General features: G+C 39.4%; 3 protein-coding genes across 9 annotated transcripts in view; 1 reads left to right on the top strand and 2 right to left on the bottom strand.

Annotated features, from left to right (window-relative positions):
* LOC124131846 (apoptosis-stimulating of p53 protein 1-like) overlaps positions 1–3,109 on the top strand; it is a 137,994-nt gene extending 134,885 nt beyond the window's left edge. For all 7 annotated transcript variants that reach the window (XM_048403567.1, XM_046495340.2, XM_046495339.2 and 4 more), the window contains 4 exons: positions 39–172; positions 970–1,136; positions 1,779–1,978; positions 2,342–3,109. In XM_048403567.1, coding sequence (XP_048259524.1) covers positions 39–172; positions 970–1,136; positions 1,779–1,978; positions 2,342–2,371 — 531 coding nt within the window. In that variant the 3' untranslated portion in view covers positions 2,372–3,109. The remainder of the gene's footprint in view (positions 1–38; positions 173–969; positions 1,137–1,778; positions 1,979–2,341) is intronic.
* A 1,531-nt stretch (positions 3,110–4,640) lies between these two features.
* LOC124131849 (26S proteasome regulatory subunit 10B) lies at positions 4,641–12,054 on the bottom strand. The gene is made up of 11 exons (XM_046495345.2): positions 11,901–12,054; positions 10,083–10,162; positions 9,788–9,827; positions 9,162–9,282; positions 8,212–8,326; positions 7,773–7,922; positions 7,059–7,182; positions 6,407–6,468; positions 5,752–5,872; positions 5,235–5,387; positions 4,641–4,844 (listed from the first exon to the last, which is right to left on the bottom strand). Exons 1-11 carry the CDS (start codon positions 11,998–12,000, stop codon positions 4,726–4,728), a joined length of 1,185 nt encoding a protein of 394 aa, XP_046351301.1. The 5' UTR covers positions 12,001–12,054; the 3' UTR covers positions 4,641–4,725.
* A 3,727-nt stretch (positions 12,055–15,781) lies between these two features.
* Positions 15,782–23,746, bottom strand: part of LOC124131850 (centromere protein F-like) — a 28,111-nt gene continuing 20,146 nt past the window's right edge. The window contains exons 14-20 of the mRNA XM_046495346.2: positions 22,896–23,072; positions 21,965–22,222; positions 21,081–21,209; positions 20,224–20,377; positions 19,017–19,652; positions 17,770–17,987; positions 15,782–17,419 (exon numbers count right to left, since the gene is read on the bottom strand). Coding sequence (XP_046351302.2) covers positions 17,198–17,419; positions 17,770–17,987; positions 19,017–19,652; positions 20,224–20,377; positions 21,081–21,209; positions 21,965–22,222; positions 22,896–23,072 — 1,794 coding nt within the window. The 3' untranslated portion in view covers positions 15,782–17,197. The remainder of the gene's footprint in view (positions 17,420–17,769; positions 17,988–19,016; positions 19,653–20,223; positions 20,378–21,080; positions 21,210–21,964; positions 22,223–22,895; positions 23,073–23,746) is intronic.

The raw sequence follows: 23,746 nt of genomic DNA, 5'->3' as shown, positions 1-23,746 counted from the left end.
ATTTATGCTTATATTTCATGCATTGTTTGTGTTGCCAGGTTACCGATGTGAGTGCTCCCAATGATGAAGGGATCACTGCTCTCCACAACGCCATCTGCGCAGGACATTATGAGATCGTTGTTTTCCTCGTAGAGTTTGGATGTGATGTCAACTCACCAGATAGTGACGGATGGTAGGTCGCGTAGTTTCAGAACAATCTCACATGATTCTCAAGTATTGCAGGATACCAGAATTAGTTCTGATAATGAGATATCTTGAGACTCTGTTAGTAAAAGTATTATGTAATAATACACGGCATGACCATAGTACAGATTTCAGATGATACATTTCACATCTGAAGCTTCAGTTATCAGCTCCATGTATATTCGATTCATGCTGTGATATAATTTCTTACAAGTGACTTGAAACTAATCTCACTATGACTCACTCATTATCTTTAATTCAAAAGAATATAAGTGAAAAGGTTTAATTTAAAATAAAATACTTAAGGCTTAAAAAAATAAAAGAAGTGGTTCTCAGGCAGACTTTTGAAAATATTGTGCAGGCAGGTGGGCAGTGCATTTTTTTTTATTGCTCGTTCAAACTAGTTTGTAACCAAATAAACAGTTGTGTACCATCAACCTGGGAAAGGGCCTCCCTACATAAACAAGCATACAAACTCCTTTTGCCGCCATGACCAAAACACGAGATGCGCATTAAAGCAGTGTGCGTGTAAAGAGAAGTTACTGTGTGCTATAGTGGATTGCATAGTATTTAAGTACTATTTTTAGGATTTTTTATTTTTTTTGAAAATGGAAATAAAAACGTGCGGCAGACTTTATGATGATGCGGGCAGTGCCTGAGAACCAAGACTATTATTTTTTTAGCCTAAAAAGAAAAGTCTGCAATGTTTTTACCATGCATGGAGTGAAAAAAGTAAACTAACTGAAGGATAAGCCATGACCTGACATCCCCTCCACTGATTTGCAGGACACCTCTACACTGCGCAGCTTCCTGCAATAACCTCCCAATGGTCAAGTTCCTCGTCGAACATGGAGCATGTATATTTGCCACGACGATCAGCGACCACGAGACGGCCGCCGAGAAGTGTGAAGAAGACGAGGATGGCTATGATGGCTGCTCAGATTACCTCTACAGTGAGTTTGTCTCCCGACATGTTACTCCCTCCGAGTCCAGGGCTGCCACACTTGAAACGGATGATGACTTAGTGAAGAGTAATGTCCAGTGTCGTTATTAAAAATATTACCCTACAGGGTTCTAATCCTGTAGGATTGCAGGGCAGAATGGGTCCTTAGCACCTCATGCTGTTGTAAGAGGCCATAACAATAGGCATGATAGGTCCAAATGACTGCCAAGACCCAAAACCAAGATTTGATCTGGGTAGCTGGGTGTACCCAAATGGTTAGGACCAGGGCCCACTTGCACAAAGCGATCTTAGCCCAAAGATGATCATAACTCCCATACGATAATCTTAGTGCTAAGATTGCTTTGTGCAAGTGGGCCCAGGTCTTATCTTTGTATAACATTAACAAGGGATGTCACATTGACTACTCTAAACTCAACAATATTTTGAAATAGTCAGCTTTGATATGTCCGTATATCCAGGTTCATGTTCTTAAGTTTCAGCAACAGATGATCCAAGTACTGATGTTATTCTTGATATTCTTGTTATTAAAATGTATTAAAATGTATTAAAATGTATAAACAACAAATTATAGTCTAAATATCATGTCATTATTCTTCAAAAGTTTCAAATCGCCTTTTTTTTTATTTCCCAGGCATCCAAGAGAAGCTAGGCATCATGAACAATGGGGAAGTGTATTCAGTTTTCGATTACGACTCGTCCAACTCGGACGAGCTAAGCTTTAAGATTGGTGACAAGATCACCATCCTGCGGAAGGGCGATGAGCGTGAGAAGGAATGGTGGTGGGCTCGTCGAAATGACAAGGAGGGATATGTCCCAAGAAACCTACTTGGGGTGAGTAACCAGCAGGCTCTGAACCAAAATTTCATAAGCAAATGCTGTCAAAAGTTATTACCATCGCTTTTGCCTGGAGACACAGTGTTCTGTTATGGTCATGATAATATATTTTAATGGTAAACCCTAAACTCTGTCCTTAAACCTTCTGGCGTTTGGAAGCTGTGCTGACATATACTTGGGAAATCCATAGGATCATAGACTGTTGTGTGGAAACAGAGTATTTTAACGAGATCATGTGAACCAATCAGATCTCAATATTCTGACATAGTGGTATGATAAAACATAATTTCTTGTTATTGTCATATTGTTCAGTTAATTTTTCTGTGCCAAATTTGTAAACCCTTGTACTTCTCTTTTCAGATGTATGCTCGGGTGATGCCACCAAAATGATTTAGGGTAGTGCAAGCAATAGAAGATGTGGGGGTGTTGCCGAGTTGACCATGTTGCAGCATTCCATGTGTGTGGTAGTCTAGACAGGCTACAGTTTGTGCAATAAAGGACCCTGACAAGATTATTTTGATATATATTTAAGAGTAGAGCCTAGCTTGCACCAGCTAGTCTGACTGAGAGTGCTAGAACTATCCTTTGTATGTGTGTAGCTGTGAAAAAGGAATGGACTTGTTCAGTATGCAACGTGGATGAAGCCTCAGGGAGCGGCCATTTTGGACAAGGGTTCATGGGAAGTGATTGATGCACAAATTTCCCAGACATTTTAAGTGGTGATGATATTTTGTAGAATATAACGGATCACCAGAACAGATTATTTGAACAATATACAGATTAAACACACTGTTGTACATCAAACGAGAAGCTTGAATATGGTTTGAATATACGTAAACTTCGACCATATCATGTTCATTCTTGTCACATCCAATGTATTGGATTACTTAAATGATATTATCAAGAATGTGTGTTTTGTCATGTGATGTACTATGTATCACAATTTTGTACAGAAATTCTAACACATAAATCTGTCTATGCAATTCGCCTTGGATATTACCGTCCAAACATCCTGTAAATGGCAAATACTATGAAATATGAAAGCAATCAAATTGTACAGAATTATTTAAAAAGAGATTCTATCCAATGAAATGATTCAGTCTGATTAAAATGCACTTAAATCAACTATTTCCTGTGTGTGTGTCATTATTTCATATGTGCTTCTTTGGAATATGAAAAATATAGGGTAATTTATTATGTTCAAACAGCCTGTCACGTCCTCGTGCTTATTCCCTGATGAAGGCTGTGTTTAGGACCTCATTTCATTACATGCTCTTTCTGCCAGGAACTCATTTGGAATGTATCACTCTATTCAAACTGAATTCCTCTTACAATTCAAGTGATCTGCAAAGGCACTTTTCCCCTATATGGTGGGCCCCCAGGATACAGAGTTGACAAACCAAGAATTATAACCCATGATCATCAGCTTCTAACACAACTGAGAGCCAACTTTGGCAGATGGGCCAGCCATTCTCCTCCTAAGGAAGTGACCAAGTGTATAATTTAAAGGACACGCATTCAAGTTTTTTTCAGTACTGATGCAAAAAACATCCTCATTACAATGATGGACCCTGCTGCAGATATGCATGCAGTTTGAGAGAAACAGTACTTACTATAGACTTCTCAAACAGTCCATTATAACAAGGGGGTCTGGCAACTCAAGACAAATAGTGCCATGGAAATAATAAACTGCAAGAGCCCACAGCATGTTAATTAAACAGAAAGGAAATAAAACTACTTGTTACAAAGTACTTAAGGAGATTCAAAAGTCCTATGGTGCACCAAAACCTTTTGCATATGGTTGGTTGGTTTGTTGTTTAACACCAAACTCAGCAATATTCCAGCTACAGTGTGTGATGGCGGTCCGTAAATAATCAAGTCTGGACCAGACAATCCAGTGATTAATATCATGAGCATCGATACATGCAATTGGGATCGATGACATGCATCAACCAAGTCAGCAAGCCTGATCACCCGATCCCGTAAGTCACCACTTACGGCAAGCATGGGTTGCTGAAGACCTATTCTACCCCGGATCTTTTTGCATATGGACCGGGAGGACATGTGTCATTACGCCCTTGGCAATTCCAAACATGATTGTGAGGTCAATTTCAGCCAAACCAAATATGGCTTTATAAACTTATTCATACCTATACTGAGTAGACAAAAATCCAATGACTTTCGAGCTTAATTTAGAACACCAAGTGTTGAATTTATGCACACTACACAATTGAAGTTAATAGATCAGTACCATTGTCTATGTAAGAAAACAAGAACTATTTTTATAATGGACACGTTTATAACAAACTGGCAGATATAAGGAACTGTTTTTGTCCCAGCCATTTGCTGTGTATATGTTGTATATGGTTATAACGAACTAAAATTAGTGGTCCCTTAACTGAATTGTTTCAGCAGAGTCCTTTTGTCATTCAAAAAGTATTCTCACTGTCCATCTGGGGCGGTGGGGTAGCCCAGTGTTTAAAGCGTTCGCCAATCCCAAGACCTGGGTTCGATTCCCCACATGGGTGCATTGTGTGAAGCCCATTTCTGGTGTCCCCCGCCATGATTTTGCTGGAATATTGCTAAAAGCGGCGTAAAACCATACACACTCACTAACTTTCCATCCTGTAATGTTGTCCAGTAATAACAGAACCCAAAATTAGCAGTTTCTATAATGACATTTTCTTTATTTACAATGAAAGCATACATGAAACATCTGACAAGGGTTGAACATCATGATGATGTTACACTGGCTTATAGTCCAGTTTGGACTCAAGTTTTTTGTTGTCTGACACCTTTCTGGCAGCCTTCATGAAGTCCTCCTCGATCACATAGTCACGCTCGGCACGAATTGCAAACATACCTGCACACAGATAACAGAGAATAAATATATGGACATATTTATTGCATGTTAGACAATTGTCGAGATAACCATTTCAACTACAAAAACAATTTTCCTTAATAAGTATGAAAAGCCAGTAAATGAGGCATGAAAAATAGTAATCTTGTAATAAATGGACACATGGCTAAATGTGGTTTTCTTTCAAGAAAAAGACCTGACACAAATGATATTTTGTATCATTCTGATTGATCAAAGGCAGAACAATATGCTTATCCATACAAAACTATCTAAGTTTCTTGCTCAAAACCCTTAAATCAACATGAAGACCTATCAATTAACTTCTCAAAAGAACCCTCTGACCACCCTCTACCAACATGAAACAAGGCCTAAGGGAGACAACTTAGTACGTACCTGCTTCAGTACAGACATTCCTCAGATCAGCACCATTGAAATCTTCTGAAAGTTTGACTATGGCTTCCCAATCTATTTCTCCATGTTTGGCAATCGGAGATGCATGGATCTTCAGAATCTCAAGTCGAGCTTGTTCGTTTGGTAAAGGAATTTCTGAAATAAGAATATGGAGGCAACATTACATACAGAACATCCTATATTCCTGGGTTTGTTGTTTCAATCACTAATTTTGGATCAGTCCAAACAAGCCTTCAACACAGTTTACTGCACTGAACAATACCGGGAACAGATTGTTGTTTTCTTTTAAATATTAAGGTTTCAGGAAAACAGAAGAGTGTTAATCATTGAGTGGCATATCTCACCCTATTTTGTTTGCGTTATCACTTTGTGGTGTATCCTTAATTATGATTTCTTTTTTCAAAAAGCCTTCTATCATATTAGGCAGTACTAATCATGCTCATTCTGATCTCATTACTCCAGTGTTTTAAAGGAAGCTTTAGTTTCAAGATGACTGTACCTATTTTCCTGTCGAGTCGGCCAGGCCTGAGAAGAGCTGGGTCAAGGGTGTCTGGTCTGTTGGTGGCCATGATGATCTTCACCTGGCCCAGGGCATCAAACCCATCCATCTGGTTCAGCAACTGTTTAACAAGGTCACATGGTAGCTATGAGTTACACTAACAAAATATCAAAACATTTCAGTGTAACCAAAAGCTAACCATAATCATTCATGTATGACCTGTTAACACTTAACTTTTCATGATGCCCCCCAAAACATATATTTTTCACTATAGTTCAAAAATGGATCATAATCTTGACCACTCTAGTTCTTCATCCCACACAATCTAGATCTTGTGAAAGAGATTGTCTTGTCATGATTTACTTTTCTGCTAATGATGTGCCCTCAGCTCTCATAATCAGTTTCAATGGCCAACAGCAAGGTGTGGAGGGGTATACACAAGAAGGGAGTGAGAGATGGAGAGATAGCAGAATGACAGGACAGTGGGGAATAGACAGACAAAAGGATGGATATATAGTAGGAGGAAGAATATAGACGAGAGAAAGACAACAGACCCCTTGCTGTCCCTGCCTCAACTTGTCAGTTCACATCATTGGGCGACTCCCCCATCCCACTGCCATCACTATTACACCCAGTAGTCGAGCACAAAAGTTACCTCCATAAGAGTCCTCTGGATCTCTCTGTCTGCTGATGTACCTTCTGAAAATCTTCTTCCACCTAAATAGGAAATTGAGAGTGAGTGAAAAAAGATAGCGGCAGGGTTCACTCTAGGAATTCTCTGACATGGGCCCTTTGTGTGAAAATTTCAAATATTCCAGAGGTACACCCACACTTGCCCATGTTAAAATGCCCCATTGTATTTAATAATGTGGGCCTTTTTTTAAATTTAAGGGCTAAAAGCACAAGGCCCCACCCTAGAATTATCCCTGTAGCTGTCACAGTTTCTCATTTGTTAAATAAGTATATTGGACGGCTTCCTGAATCAAGAGCTTTTCAAGGTTTTGTTTTACTACAGAAACAAAAGAATCCCAAGCTGTGATTGTTTACATGCTTGAACTTGGTCAGTAAACTGAACTAAATGACATGACTGGCATGTAGGCTGCAGGAAATTAGCATTTCATAGGCTAGCTTCACACCAACCATCCAGTAAAGACAGCTAAACTAAAGTTTGGACCAGGAAAATAGTTGATAGTTTGGACAACAATCCATACATTGAGGGTACAGGGACATACAATGAGCCAGGGGATAAGCTGGTGTTCCTAGAACTCACCAACAGCCACCAGTGTGCATGAACATGAAAGTCTTACCAATGGCATCAATTTCATCCATGAAGATGATACATGGTTCGTGATCCCTGGCATAAGCAAACATTTCTCGGATGAGCCTGGCACTCTCTCCAATGTATTTGTCCACAATAGCACTAGACACCACCTAAACACAACAAGACATATTAGATGTGTCATCTAGATTCAAGTTCAAAGGAAGAAGTTGCCATTGCGAAAAAAAATAGTCAGGGATTTACCTGGGTTTTAAATTGTGCAGGTCAAGGCGAACCAAAGCCTTTATTTGTAGGGGTCCCAGGTTTAAAAATAGGGGGTCCAAGAGGAATGGCAAAAGTTGAATACAGAATTCTACCACAAGCAAAATGAATCAACACATTCTAGTGCTCACAGATCATGAAGCAACTGTGAATGGTATGTTTTAAATGATCACATATGAATACACTCTGTATTTCTTGAGGGTGTCTGTTTACAAATTTATGCACATATGATGCATGATTTTGCATCAAGTACATCCAGAATGCACAAACATGAGTGAGTATTGTTTTACACAGCTTTCAGCAAAATCACGGCAATGTCATGGTACTGGTAAGGGACACCAGAAATCGGCTTAACACATGGTCTTTACAAGTGTGATGAGCGAATGCTTTAACCACTAGGCTACCCTATTCACCCCCAAACAGAACTCAACATGAACATGGTGAAGAGAGACAAGTTCCTATCTATTTTCCATGTGGTTACCTTGAGGAAGTTACAGTCCAGCTGACTAGCTACAGCTCGGGCCAAGAGTGTTTTCCCTGTTCCCGGGGGCCCATACAACAGACAGCCTTTGGGTGGGGTGATACCCACTCTCATAAACAACTCCGGGTTCAGGAGAGGCAACTCAATCACCTGAAATAAGAAACATGTTCACAGTGGCAAGGAAAAATCATTTCTTTGTGTTTACAACAAAGTTATTACATTCAGGCCAGAAATGTGATGAAGTCACTTATTAACATGAGGCAGCACCAAACTGAAAATTATTCTTCATTTCTAACAAATAATGGTAATTCTAAGTATATATGAGTAGATCATTTACATATATTATTATGTGATGAAAGAAGCACACCAGCAACTCCTATTAAGATGATTAAACAGGGGATGTCTATTTGATTGAATCTGCAATACATCAAACACTGACCTCCCTAAGCTCTCTGATCTGTTCTCCTAGACCTCCAATCTCATTGTATCCCACAGCACCAGGATCTTCAACTGACATGTTATACACCATGGGGTCCACCTCACGTGGCAAATACCTGGAACAATATGTTACTATGGTTACATGGCTACCAGTGTGACAAGCTGCAGATCTACATCAACACAACAAAACATGTTTCAAAGATCAAAATGCTTTAGTAAACATGTCCTTGAACATGTTGAAACATGTGAAATAAAATTCAAAGATATTTTAAATGTGGAAAAAAGGTTGAAACTTGAAATCACATTTAAAAAAAAGTGGTCTGAATGATTTAAGAAGAGCAACTCTTTGAGTACCTTGAAGAAACAACATCTAACATGTCCATAACTGATGTGTTTCAATTTTCTTACTCAAAAGAAATTCTTGTTTACAATCTTTAATGCAATTTTACGGCACCCTCAGCTCTCATAATCAGTTTCAATGGCCAACAGCAAGGTGTGGAGGGGTATACACAAGAAGGGAGTGAGAGATGGAGAGATAGCAGTATGACAGGACAGTGGGGAATAGACAGACAAAAGGAAGGAAACAAGAAGAAATAAGAAGACAGACAAGAAAAAGACAAAAGACACCTTGCTGTCCCTGCCTCAACTTGTCAGTTCACATCATTGGGCAAAAGAGTAGACACACTATAATCTAAGCTGTCCAGGAAGAACAAGACTAGCTAAAGTAATGACATCATGATTGGGCCATTTTACAATGTGCAGGTTCTTGATGAAAATTATTTGAAATCTAAGCCTTTGATATTTAGAATAAGGAATAAGACAAGGACCTGGTCTTCATCCCTCATTTTAACACTGACTCACCATTATTATTAGTATTATTATCACATCTGCATGGAGTGAGTGACAAAACTCTAACTTCTATCATAAGTATTAAAAACCAAGTATGTTCACCTCATTATAGTGAGGGTGGTCATGTCTAGAGCCACCCTTGTCCCAGGCTTCAGCTTTGCTTTATCCAACTGTCTTCTGCATCCTACGACGTATCTAGGTCCATTTGTTGCTTTTACAATAACTTAAAAAAGAAAAAGGTTCACATTATCTTGATAGCTCCAACTATAAACCTTCCTCTGGGTTAGTGCAGAAAGTGAGTGGATGTGTGTGAAGGAGTGTCTATGTCAATGTGCAATCGAAACAAATCTTAGTCCATAATATCCATACCTAAAGTATGAGCCCTACTAATAGTATAACATGCATAACAATAACTTCTGGAAATCATTTAATAATCTTGCCTGTGTTTCCTAAAGTTGTCTATATATCTTTTCTTACATGTGCCAGGCACCACCCTGGGTGCCAGGTATTATCTGTAACAGGAACGCTGATGTCAATTACAAAATAATATTTGTGATTCTATTCGTTCAAACAGCACTAGATATTTTGTAAGATGCCTGTACACCGAAAGTTAATGTGAATGAACAAATTAATACTCATTGTCGTATGAACAAATTTATACTCATTATCGTAGCTAGATTTCAAAAGTACCTAGCTGACAGTATGTACATGATGTAAGAGTAACTTACATTTTTCTTCAGTCAGCTGTTTCAATACTTCTCCAACAATCTGCAAAACACATAATTAATGTATAAAACAAGCCAAAATTTAAAAAATACTAAGTGATGAAGATTTACAAGTTTGAGCATAATTATCTTTAACCATTTTCTATCTCCATTACAACATTTATAATAAAACACAGTAACCAAGGTAACAAGTTCTAAATATCATAATGACACTGTATATGCAATTATTTACAATGTGTTCATTTCATCATAAATGTTAGATTTTAAATCCATGAATAATCCAAGGCAATCTACTCACCTGCCCTACACTTTGTAGAGCTTTTAAGTCATTTTCAGATTTCTCATACTGCTTGGTGAGTTCTTTTAAGTTTTCCCGCACTGCAACCAAATAATTTACTCATAATACACATTACAGAAAACATGATTTGTATAACTAAAGAGCTGTGTGTGATCACATACCCTTTACTACGGTGAATCGAACAGTATCCATTCATGAATTGAATTCGTTATTCAAGGCCACAAGAATCAAATATTTATGAATATTCAAGCATGTGCACTTACATACCCTGTACCTAAAAATATCCATAAGAACATGTTATATATCAAAGATAACACTCTTAAAATAATTAATTAAACAGTATTGTAGTCACTGGTCATTGTCACATTTGAGCAGATACTAGTACCTGGATAAGTCCAGTATATAGATGTATAATGTATTGATAATTAACAAACCATGTCAAATAATTTATGTTGTTAATGTTTCACTGAATATAACAAATAATACATTCACTGCTGTCTTTTTATTGTATCCATGGCTTAATATTCGTATTCGTTACCCTATTTTCATGATACGAATCGTATTGGCCTCATAGTGTATTCGTTGCAGCCCTACTTCCTACCCATGACATTTGTTTAACCACCTCGTGGATAAGACAATGCACTACTGTCTTCAAATCTGCACTAAAACCTGATTTTCAAATCTCAGAGAGTAAGATAACAGCAGCAGTATCAATGTGGACCACCCTCACTACCCTACAAGGGAAGGAATCACAAACATGCATGTGCAAGCTAAATTATGCAGTTGGTTTATCATGTTTATGAAGTTTCTTCTAAAACTTGTAAAGTGAAAAGGAAGTAAAACGTTCAAATGAATAGCCCCTTTTCCTTTTCAATTTACAAGTTTTAGAAGGAATTTCATAAACAGTTTTCAACAAAAGACAGTAATTTCACTTGAACATGCATGCTTGTAACTCCTTCCCTTGGAGGTGGATTCGTTGATACCTACTCTGATACTTTAATATGATTCCTAAATCTGGTTTGAATACAAATTTAAAAAGAATTATGCATTGTCTATCAGATGGTTTTTAGATGATTATATTTATGATTAAGAATGTGATGGATGAGTGTCATGGAATCCCACAAGAATGTCTTCTGTATGAAATCGAAAAGATATGTTTACACTTAACAACAGACATTAGCAGCTTACTAGCATGCTTGTATCACATGAATAGGAACGGTAGGACAGAACTGTTGATAGTAGATTAGCATAAGAATGTACCAGGCATGAATATGGTAAAAATGGCCTAGCTCAAAGCAAACCAATCAACAAACTCATTATTGAGGTTGAGCATGCCATTACCGTGATAGGATTATTACTTTTAATAACCAAATATCCACCATTTTTTTCTTTTGTAAAATGTAGCTCCACAGTTCTTTATAGGAACTGCTGAAAAGCCTACATTCTAATAAAAACTATTTGTAATAATACAGTCGAACGCTTGTTACTTGTAAGTCATCCATGGCTGTCAGTAGCACGAAAATAGGTGACACTGAATGTCTTCAACTGGTTTACACAATTTTTTTACCACAATTATAAGTGAAGGATACATTTTCAAATGATACTGTTGCCTTTATATAATCGTAGTGAATGCTTTCCAATAAATTTGTCTCAATCTATAACAACGCCAGAAGTGACGGCATAATGTGTGCTGTACAAATGTGATTCAGCAAGTTTGAACAAAATGGCCGTTCAGCTTCTCATCACTGTTATTGTTAACCAGATACATATTTATTGAAAAAGAATGTTTAACCTCATACCCATAGGCAGAATACTTACTTTCTTTTAACCTTGCTTCTAATTCTTTGTGCTCTAGCAGCTTCTTACGATAGTCTGCTAGAGCCTTTTCGCGAACGCTATCCACCACCGGCGTCGTCATTTTGTTTCGTCTTCTCGCACTCTACTTCCGTTTTAATGCACATGCGCCAAATATGTCTTGTGGACCCGGAAGTGAGACCAAGGTGCAAACTGTAATTCAAGAGCCTTGTCATTCAAAATTAAAGAAAAAGACATTTTACAAATATTTCTTACCTATTGTTTGATCAACAACACCCTCAGCTCTCATAATCAGTTTCAGTGACAAGGTATACGCAAAAAAAGAGTGAGAGATGGGGGTGGGTCGGAGGGAGGGTTCAGCAGCCAGAACGGACAGTGGAGGGGGGTAGCAGCGAGAACGGAGTGGAGGGGGACAGACAGGCAAAAGGGTGGAAAGAAAGAGGAAGGTATAGGCGAGAGAAAGACAAAAACACCTTGCTGTCCCTGCCTCAACTTGTCATTTCACACCATTGGGCAAAAGAATGGACGCGCTTGATCATTCATCCAGTGCATCCATGCAGTGTTGGAACAAGACACAAACATAAAAAAAAGTATCATGATTAGGTCCTTGTTTTGAAGATCCGTGAATACATGGTATTTACAAATTGAACCATGGATCCAAGTAAATGATAGAGTAATGTAAACAAAACTGTGTTGCTAGCGGAATTCGAAACATGATTTGGAAGAAAGTGTGTGGAATTAAAATATATCAATTTATACCCACATTAAGAATAATAGTGGATCAGATAATGATTGGGAGATGTGTGTTTTATTCAGTTTGTTGTGTTGAACGCACATGAGTGTGAAGTAATTTGATAGCTTTAATGGTAAACAGAAATTATAAATCTCGATCAGGGCGTTTGCTCATAATAGGCCTAACAACATAATTATTAACAAGTATTACGTAGGCTTTTGAAAATCATGAATGAAATGTACTCTTGCCGTAAATCGACATGGAAGGAGCAAAATGGTCGTACTGAAGGCCAGGGGAGTGAGTTCCACCGTATTCTGACAGTCAACATGGACATTTGACTTCTCAGCACTGTTATCCAGACAATGTTGTGTCTTAGTTAATTTGCTTGGTTTATATGAATTATATATCATAATGAATAAATAAGTAAAAACGCTGAAATGGTTAGTTAAAGGTTTGTAACTGTTTCAATGCTTAGACAGGGGAAATATTCATAATGTTCAATGGAATAAGATAGTGCTATAGTCAAGCTTACGTTTTTTGTACTGTTACCGACCCATGTCATCGTACTTGCACTTATACTGATAGATTTCTACAGAAAGACACGGGTCGACAGGGCGTGACATGATATCCTTTATGAATTAGTATAAAAGAGAATTCACGCTGAATATATGTCTTCTTTTTCTTATTTGATTTTCAATGTGTGAAGCCCATTCTTTGAATCCCCGCAATGACCTTACGGGAATATTGCCATAAGCGGCGCAACACCATTCTCACTCACTCACTCCGATTGGTGGTTCAACCAATAACGAATGTAAAAACACGTGCGTTGCGTCAGCACCTGGGGGTAGAGGTTGTGGTGCCCTGGAGCACCTTGTCTAACCCTAGCTTGGCTGAGGGGCACATTTTCCCGTCAGTGGGACCGCATCCGAAGTCCATAGAATAGACCATGCCCGGAAAGGGGAATGTCGCGCCATACCAAACGACGTTAAAAGATGGTCTTTGGTTTTCAACCTGCCTGGCGCTCGGCATTACGGGGCTAAAACAAGGGCTGGTCGGCTCGGGGTCAGTATACGTGTCTGAGTAGGGTATCCGTGTTAAACTGCGGCATAGTGTCTCACTGGGCTAACACTATGAAACCGACATTTGTCGAGAATAGATCAAACAACCACACACACACACACACACACACACACACACACACACACACACACACACTCCCTATATAAGTACAATAATTTGGAAAGTGACGTTAACCACATTTCACCTGAACTCACCTCTCGTCTCTTGACCATGACTTATGTATAACCAGTCACATGATATGGAATAGCATCTTGTAAATACCGACAAAAAGGTGATTCTAGATATGCTAAACAAAGAATAGAGGGGAATTTATGGATGTCAACTTCTTTATTATGAGGAATACGTTTCGGAGTATATGCTTACCCCTTCATCGGGTGAATGGTCTTACTCCTTCATTATTCACCTGATGGAGTAAGTATATATACCGAAACGTTGTGATCCTCACAATAAAGAAGTTGACATCCATAAATTCTCATCCTTAAGTGTATCACTTCTAAATGCCGTTCAAAGAACTGAAGAAAGAAAGATAGGGATCATGAATAATTTTGGGAATATATTTATGAAATTGTGTGCGGAATCGGTCTTCACTACAACCCACGGGATTCACATGTAATGGAAGACAAATAAATCCCTTTGACTTGTGTATCTCTGTACACGGTATGACATTTAATAACTAAACCGTGTTCCAGTCAATCACTTTACATTAAACTTCACGGATATGCTGCACGTGTCTGCAAACATGAACTGACAGTTTGAAATGAACATGATTAATCTTACCTCTTATTATGTATAACACGAGTAGTGGAAATATCTTTGCCAGACATTCCTGCTCGCCGCGATGGGTCAAGAATAGTGTTGAAACCAGGCACAGTATACATTGTCAGAAGAGCTACCAATATATCACTGAATTAGCAATCTTTACAACGACCTTTTATTGTCAAATTGATTCAATATTTTCATCACGTGACCAGTGTCTCGACGCATGCCCTCGGGTACTGCCGAGCCAATTGTTGACATCGGCATTGTTTCACCAGGAGCGCATATATATACAGAAAGTGACTTATTGTCTCTTAGGCGATGACACCTGTCAATGACCAATGATGCGCGTTTGATTTATGACGTCTGTTTTTGAAGATGTTTGAAACGAGTTATATCTCATTACTCACGTGAGAATGGTGCTTTACGCATCACAAGTTTTACTAAAATAATTCGAACAAGATTTATTCTTTTACACCCGCATGTTCAAATACCAAGCACATCGTCCGTTACATCAAAGGGAAGCACTGATGCTGGATCAATTTTAGATTGTCATGGTTTGAACTGACCAAGGCAAACTCTGGCATTCCTGTGTGAATATTAAACCTAAGCACCCCACTGCATGTACATGCACTCTTGTAGGGGCCAAATACATTATCTATAGTACAAGGTTGGTTAACCTGGTTGAGACCCTAGTTCTCTACAGACTTTCAGTTAACACCCTTGCCAACATGTTTAGTATGACTTGACTATTGTGTGTTATACAAATTGTGAAGCATAGGATGTGTATTGCAATGAAACCCTTCTTAAATGTGAAGGAACTATCATTCATGTATTTGAATGGGGCTATATTGGTATGGATTTGGCTTGAAGCACATCCCTGTCATTATTTTCAGCGAACTGACAGGTGAAAAAAGAAAGAAATGGGTGTGTGGTAGTGAGGACTGAAGCCATGCAACAATGGAATAATGTTGTCTGAGTTCCAAATCAAGAGTCATAAACAACCATGCATTTTCAAAGTCTTTCAGTATACAAAAGAAACTGTACCTTGTCGAGTATTTTCTAGACTTTAGCTAAGCTGTCATTCCATGCAACCTTTTGTTTTCACCACAGAAATTTGTAGCTGTACAAAAAATATTAATTCTCATAACCATGTGAAACAAAGAAAGAAAAGTGAGTTCTGAAAATACATATTTTAAGACAGCTACAGTTTCCTGTGAACAGCAATGTAAGATAACCTGTTAACATGTTATTATTGGCGGATTGGAGGCAGACCAAACTGGTGTGAGCCTGACAGAGACAAAAACAACGTAGATCATGATGAATGTTTATGACATAGATGTTACATTAGTGTAGGCATGTACAACGGGTGCAGATACAGATACATTGTATATATACATGATATACAGGCTGTGAGACAGGAGCTCGGGGTCATGGGCAAAGGGAAACAACTCTTTGACGTAGAATTCAGGTGTGAAGTAGGAAGCTATAACAACTGAATATTTGATAACTCTTATAATCTTACTGATATGAAAGAGTTATATAAGTAAAGGTGTTATTATGTATATATGTACAGAACAAAATAAATATCCTTCTTTTTATACACGAGACACGACGTATGGACAAGAAGTTGAATGTACACAGTGCATAAAAATTGCATAAAAACTTAAGTATTGAAATATACACCATATCCTAAATATCTAGTGAACAGTAAAACTCGAGATGGGAAACCATGGGGTGAGCATAAAAATAGGATGTGACGGGAAACTATTAAAAGTAAACATTTCATGAACATATGCTTACAGTATGCTAACAGTATGCTAACAGTATGCTTACAGTATGTTAACAGTATTGGCTGCCAGGTTACACAGCAACAAGGTGTTAACCTCAGTCAGCAGTATTTCCGCTACACGGCAGCCTGCAGATTTTAGTAAGATGTACGATGTGCTGGGTGAAGTGGAACTATACTGCTCTAGGATCACCACATGGTTATAGCAAGGGAGATGCTGCTTACTTGAAAGCTATTAACATGAAATAAAACTAGTGTTAATAAATGAAATGAATTTGATACACTATTTTCAGCCTCAAGAACAAATATGATTACTTAAATGCTATAACATTTGTCGTCAGTCTATATGGTGATGAAATGAATATTAAAAAACCCAGGACAATATGTATTTAGGTCATAATTTCTTCATCAATGAGTGATGAAAACAAATGTGCATCTCCACATACCATGATGAAATGATGATGATACAGTTATATATTTTAATGCTGACATATTTGGCAAGAAATATATGTGAATGGTCCACTCTCTATCATGATGTTTGGACAATGATAACATTGTGTCGACACTGGGCACACCAGCAGCATCGAGTCTGCTCTAGTTCCAGGCCGTTCACCTCAACCTTGGCGTAATATTTGCTGGAGTCATCCTGTTTTCTGTTACATCACCGGGAAGGGGTTACTGCTGTAGGAGGGACTAGCCGCAATGGGTGCACCAAATGATGGGGGTGGGAGTATTCAATGGTTTAATAGGAATGAATAGAATCAGGTCTGGAATGAAGAGAATGTTTCTGTCCTGTTCCTGCCAGCGTCCGGGGACCTTGTACGTAATAGGAATATAACAGATGATCTGTTACTTGTGATAACAGCAGCATATGCAGTCTTTGTTATCTGTAATTGCAGTAACCTCTGCACCTTGCAGCTGTGTTTTCTGTTATTGTGACAACTACTGCACTTTGCAGTCTTTCTTGGGTTCCCCGTCTCCACCCTGCTGTTCACTGTGTGGCTCATGTTGTTTCTGCTGCCGCGTACGCCGCAGGTGCTTCAGTTCTGGACTTTTGTTGAGGCTGAGGGTGCTGACTCGTTTAGGTGGCTCTTGGAGAGCAGAAGGAGGCTTCTTCTGAGGGCTGTTTGTGATCGAGCCAAGGGGCTTGACTGCTATTGGTGCCTGGAAGAAAGTCACAAGAATGATTGGGCATGTCAATATTAAGTAATCAGTTGTGAACATCTGAGATTATCAAGAAAGGGCTTGTATCAAGTTATGCCTGAAATGCGAGTGATATCCATAACGGTTTCCTTCGGAACATGTGCCATTGTGTAGCTTCAACAATGTCAATAAACTGTTTCCATTTAGTTTCATTCAAAGCTGATGTTTAGTTTACATCTAGTAATCATAAAGTTACGCTCTACCAGAGACTTCTATATTTGAAGGAACAAGTAGACGTGAAATATGTACAAGGCTAACATGACAGACATTATGTGAAAAGTGTGGACAAGTGACGCCTGAAAATATTCTACCTTGATTTCTATCTTGCTCTGTCTCCTTGTCATCATGGTACGAGGGAGACCAGAAGTTGTAGATGATGACGAGGCCGGAGGTTCAGATGTAGGTTCTGTTGTTGGTGCTGATGGACCTGATCGGGGCAGCTGACTTCTTGGCCGAATTCGAGAAGATAGTAAGCTCCTTTTAGCTGCTGTTTTAACGTCTCCACTGTCAGCAGTTTTAGGTGTTACATCTGAAAAACAAGTTGTAGTTGAATAAAATTGAAGAAAGAATGTATTTCATAAAGTCTTGTGACTACCACATGACAGTACTGATCCAGGGGTTCATCCACTAAGAGTGAGTGAGTGAGTGAGTGAGTTTGATTTTACGCCGCTTTTAGCAATATTCCAGCAATATCAAGGCGGGGGACACCAGAAATGGGCTTCACACATTGTACCCATGTCGGGAATCGAACCCGGGTCTTCGGCGTGACAAGCGAATGCTTTAACCACTGGGCTACCCCACCGCCCTATGTTCCACAAAGAGATAGTGGCGCTAAGGTGATCCTAGCTCCCATACTTTAACATAGACTTACGACTACGCGTTAGACTTACGCGGGCCCCTGACAACCCAACAAAAACACATCTGACATGTAAACCTCACATACACAACTATGACAAATTATTCGAATTATTCACTTTGGCATAAGTAGCTGTTGCACATAGAACATAAAACTGGTATTGTCGTGAACATGATCAGATATGTTAAAGTTTAAGCTATAGGTTCCTTATATTGAGGAGTGAGCAAGCGAGAACTGTTTTTATCATTTGTTAGTTTCCAGAAATAACCTGCTTAATGATATGTTCACTTTGTCTGACAAGTGAGAATCTGTCCTGTCCTGTTTTGTTTTAAAAGCCTATTGTTACTAGGGCTGGGACGATACACCTACTGTGCAACCTGATACGCATCACGATACCTTGTTCACAATCCGATACGTATCATGATACTTGTAAGTGCTCTTATCTGTGGTGTGTAAGCCACCTTTTTCATAGACAGGATAGTCAAATACCTGGCACACTGACGATTTACAGCTGGCAGTGTCAAATATGACACAACAGATGAAAATATTTACTTGTTCACTACTAATTAGTGTTTGGTGTAACAGCCATTAAAGTAAACATTTAAGGTATGAATCGATATTTTGTACTTAGTGTGAGACTGTGATAGTAAAATATCGCGATCCATTGATGCATCGTTGTATCGTCCCACCACTAAATGTTACCTGGTGCATCAAGCTTGTCTTGACTTGGTCCTTCCTTGCGTCTTTTCGGTGCAATTACATCTTCGCTTTGATCACTCTTCCGCTTAGGCAGTGAAGTCCTCTTGACCGTCAGCTGGCTGCTTGTGTCTCTAGACTCAGGAGTCTTTTGTTTGGAAGCACATCTGTCAGATGGTGCTGGGTCTGTACACAGTTTGTTCGGGGTTACCTCCCTTGAGGCACATTTTTTCACCACACTTGGTGCTGGCATTTTCTGCAACCTTGACCTCTTTTCTAACTTGTTGGATGGATTAGTCTCTGTTGGCGTACATTTTCTTGTTTTACACGGAACCTCGGATGTCTCTGTTTGCGACACATCTTTAGAATTAGGAGTCACCTCTCTCGAAGCACATTTTCTGGTTACACTTGGAGCCTTTATTGTCCTGAGTCGTGTTTTTCTCTCATTCTCTGTAGAATTAAGACCAATGTTTCGAGTGTTATTATGTTTTTGGTCTGGTGTGGTCATATCTGCATTTGCTGCAGGAACCATTGCCTCATTAGGCATGGTTTCAGTTGACTTCTGCACACTGTCAGGCATCTTGCTCCGGTCTTCCACCGCCACCTGCTTGATGCTCATGGTCTTGCTCTTCATTGCAATTGCTGAAGAGGAGAGAGATTGCATGAAATCCCATTTCTCTGTCATTTGACGACAAACCTGGTACTCACTCACCAGGAACACTCAGCAACATCACATCTACATCTTGACCCATTATGCTCCTGTCACCAATGCACATATATTCACACCTAGCAGCCTTTGTGACCAGCAAATCCCCATCAGTAAGACAACTGAGGGCCAATCCCATGATGGGCATCAGACACAAACTCAAGGACCCCAACACCCTCCTTATCTTCTTACATGGTTTTAACATCTGCAAACATATCAGTTTGTGACCTCAGCCACTAGATGGAAACCCAAGTCTAGTATAAATCTGTTTGGTCCAGAAGATCAGCTCATAATAGTGCATATAACAATAAAATTTCAAAATGTTGCTTGAGTTTGGGCTAGTTGACTCAACAGGTTTTACACAGACTTCTATGATGAGTAAATATATATAATAATAACACACAAATAAGTTGAAATAAGTTGTACAAAACATAGGTCACAGAGTGAGATACACACACTATATAAGGATAGCCTTCACCCCCTTCCCATCTCCCTGTGATAACATACCCATGGATGAGATGAGATCCTTCTGTCTGGCACAGTCAGCCTTCAGCTTGTTGTTCTCGGTCACAAGGGCAAACTGCTTCCGACACGACTCCTTTTCATTCTGTATGTGTCCTTCCAGCTGACTTGATAGCTCATCCACCTTCTCCTGCAGCGTCTGCCAACACAAACCAGACCTGACTGAGCCTCATGGTCACAGGAAGTGAAGAAACATATGATAAAAACATGACAAAACATTGAAAAGAATGTGAACCTAGTCACCTTATTTCTAGTGCTGTTGTTTCAAGACTGTCACATTCCCATCCAACGATTATCAAAATGGCTGAACAAACTGCCTCGACAATGTGCCCCAGACGTCATACATGTAAATGTATGGTTTGGCTTAGTGTCACCTTTAACAGTATTTCCGTGTCACTTTGTCAACTTTATGTTGGAGATCACCCCAGGGTAATGCAGGTCACAGATATTTACTTTTGTGAAACTCACGTGCATGGTGCTGACAGACCAAGGATAATAAATCTGGTGAGTTTCGGGTTCAAATACATGACTAGCAGATCCTATCATGGCTGAGGGACAAAACTCTGCATAGCAAATTTCTGAACCTTAGACAACAGGGTCACCTGTACCCAATGAAAGAACAGTAGATGCCATGGTGAGGAAGCAGACTAAACTCTTGAACCCGTCTGTTCTTGAGAGAATGTACACATGAAGACATACTAATTGCTACTAATCCATTGAAATGCTGAAATTATTGAGTATTTGGATGTGAGGTATTGTAGGCCTTGTGCCAGTTCCTAAGCCTCAGCGGCTGCCATCCATGAACATTTCAAGTCTTAAGCCTGCTTAATTATGCTTTATACCTGTGAGCCAGCATCTTCTGTCTGAGCTTTCACCTTCTTCAGCTGATCAGTGAGGCGTTTCACCTTCATCTTTTCTGCCGACAACTGCGATTGTAGATTAGAACACTGGCTTTCCCACTTCTGCAACATCTGAAAAGTAACATGGTTAAAAGTTTGTGAAGTGAATGAAAATATTCTAGACATATTCCAGCTACTTGCCAGCCAGCGTGTAGTGTGACCATGCCTGGAACAGGCTAGTTAGAGATTGAAAGTGTCACCTGAATCAATACTGTCCAGGGATAATGACACACTTTCACCATCTACCATTCATTAATTTGCACCCAGTGTGGACTATAGTCGCCTGTTGTGACAAACACAGTACCTAATTCTGTTCTTGAATCCCCACGTGGGAGTATTTGGTTGTAAACAAAATCGATATAACATATGGTTAGCTTTATGACACATGTTAATAAAATTGTGACATATTGACATATTTTATCATACTTTCAAACTAACACCATTTCAAGACAAACTGACCAATGATAAAAGTGCATGTGAATTCCTTAATGTTTGTTTGTTGTTTAACGCCGCATTCAGCATTATTCCAACTATATGACAGCAGTCTGTAAATAATAAAGTCTGAACCAGACAATCCAGTGATTGACATCATGAGCATCGACCTACGCAATTGGAATACGATGACATGCCACCAAGTCAACGAGCCTGACAACCTGATACCGTTAGTCTCCTCTTATGACATGTATAGTCGCCTTTTACGGCAAGCATGGGTTGCTGAAGCCCTATTCTACCCCGGATCTTCACAGGCCGGCAAGCATGGGTTGCTGAAGCCCTATTCTACCCCGGATCATCACATGTTGCCCTGGCACATCAGGCACACCACCCACCTCTGTGTTGCTGGAAGGTCCTCCACCAGAGCTCAGCTGTTCCCGAGCCTTCAGGAGCTCCCTGTCTTTGTTCTCAAGGGATTTCCTTACACTCTCAAGCTCCCCTTCCCTCTCCTGCAGCGACGTCCGGAGTCCATCCAAGTCTGTCTGTGTTTCCCCCAGGGTTGACCTGACCCCCCTCAGCAGCTCCTCCCTCTCCCCCAGGGCAGCCCTCACTCGCTCCAGCTCCCCCTCCAAACTGGTCACCTTGCTCTCATGCTGAAACACATGGCAGCCCGGTTATCAGCACATCAGGTTCAACAAAGTATTACATGTCCGAGTTAATTCAGAATTGACTTCAATATGTTTTTGCATTTATATATGTATCACCGGTGTGCACACTTTGCGTATTTCAGATACACATATTAACACAGTATCGACACCATTTATTTTGACACTTTTACCTCCATAGACGCAAAAATCATTGAAGTGTAAACTGTTTTTGGCAAAAAATATTGATGTCAATTCTTTTAAATAATACATCAACATACGACTGCTTACTTAATCATTCACACAAACAATAGAATGAAGACACCAATACAAGGCCAGCAACAACGTTCAGTACAATGGTGCAACACAAGTCCTGCCCATTCTATTATTGACCAATCAAGAAACAGTACGGTAGTCTGTTAGGGTGCATGGCCTGATGTTTTTTTTTGGTTTCCAGAAATATATTGTTTAAAAAAAGTTGCTTGGTTAGGCAATCAAATACCCTGGAATCATTTGTAATGTTTTACCACTTTGATCAATGATGCCGACCAACTATCAGGGATTCAAACCCCAATCAGCAGATTCAAGCATTTTCAATAATGCACTTTTTACATGAAAGCAAATACAGTACTCATTGTCTCTAATAATCCCCACCCAATAATCCCAGCTACTATTTATGTACCTGCTCGACATGGTTTGCGATCTTTCCCTCCCACATGACCTCGGAGTCTGCAAGTCTCTGTTCTGCTTGCTTCTCAGCCTCCAGATGTTTGGACATCAAACTTTCCAGATCACTCTCCTTCTGACTCACTTTCTTCTCTGCAGCCGCCACCTCAGCCTTCAGACTCACCAACTCCACCTGATCAAGGCCATGATGAGGTTAGTCAGGACGACGGTATGAAAGGCACATGTACAACTGTAGGGTCAATTAACTACCATACACCATAAGCCTTGTGAAAACCCAGCCACTGTTTCAAGATACATGTGTTAATATTAATGTAGTAAAATGTTTTGTGATATAATGCAAAGATTTCTGCCATATTCATTGGCTGAAAAGCGGTCACATGTCATTTGACAGAAACGCATACTGACTCCAAGTGAGGTCAGATACTTTACAGTACTGACACGAGTTAGTCAAAATACAATGTGAATTATTCCCCAAACCTTAGGCAATTAGATATCTCCGTCTGTTGGAACCTCCTGACGATATTGTAGCTAACATAGTTTGACAAGTTGAATCTGCCTTTTCACTTCATCTCAGGTTATTTCATCTCCGATCAATATTGCTCTTTTCGGGTGTTGACCTCTTATAGTCTATATTTGAATTTTATCATTCCAAACAAAAGAATTTACATACAAAAAAAGCATCAGTAAGTCTGATTTATTGTGGTTTTTTTACCTTAGAAATGATCTGAGTAAACTTACTGGCTAACTGGTACAAACTGTGAGTTATTGTCTAGTATACTAGTCAATGAATGGGCATTACCAAATGGGACTTGGATGGGTTAGTCCCTGGAAGGGTGACATTATGGG

Source organism: Haliotis rufescens, unplaced genomic scaffold, assembly GCF_023055435.1.
Source record: "Haliotis rufescens isolate VD_foot unplaced genomic scaffold, xgHalRufe1.0.p SCAF_3, whole genome shotgun sequence".
Taxonomy (NCBI): Eukaryota; Metazoa; Mollusca; class Gastropoda; order Lepetellida; family Haliotidae; genus Haliotis; species Haliotis rufescens.
The sequence above is the reverse complement of the archived record's forward strand: the minus strand, read 5'-3'. Positions and strand labels throughout refer to the sequence as shown.

Bases quoted from the DNA above. Each gene is read 5' to 3' on its own strand.
- LOC124131849 (XM_046495345.2), bottom strand. From the start codon at position 12,000: ATGACGACGCCGGTGGTGGATAGCGTTCGCGAAAAGGCTCTAGCAGAC. The intron at 7,923-8,211 runs GTCAGTGTTTGA...TTCTTATTTCAG, and splicing joins AGATCAGAGAGCTTAGGGAG to GTGATTGAGTTGCCTCTCCT. The intron at 6,469-7,058 runs GTAAGACTTTCA...TTTCCTATTTAG, and splicing joins GGATGAAATTGATGCCATTG to GTGGAAGAAGATTTTCAGAA.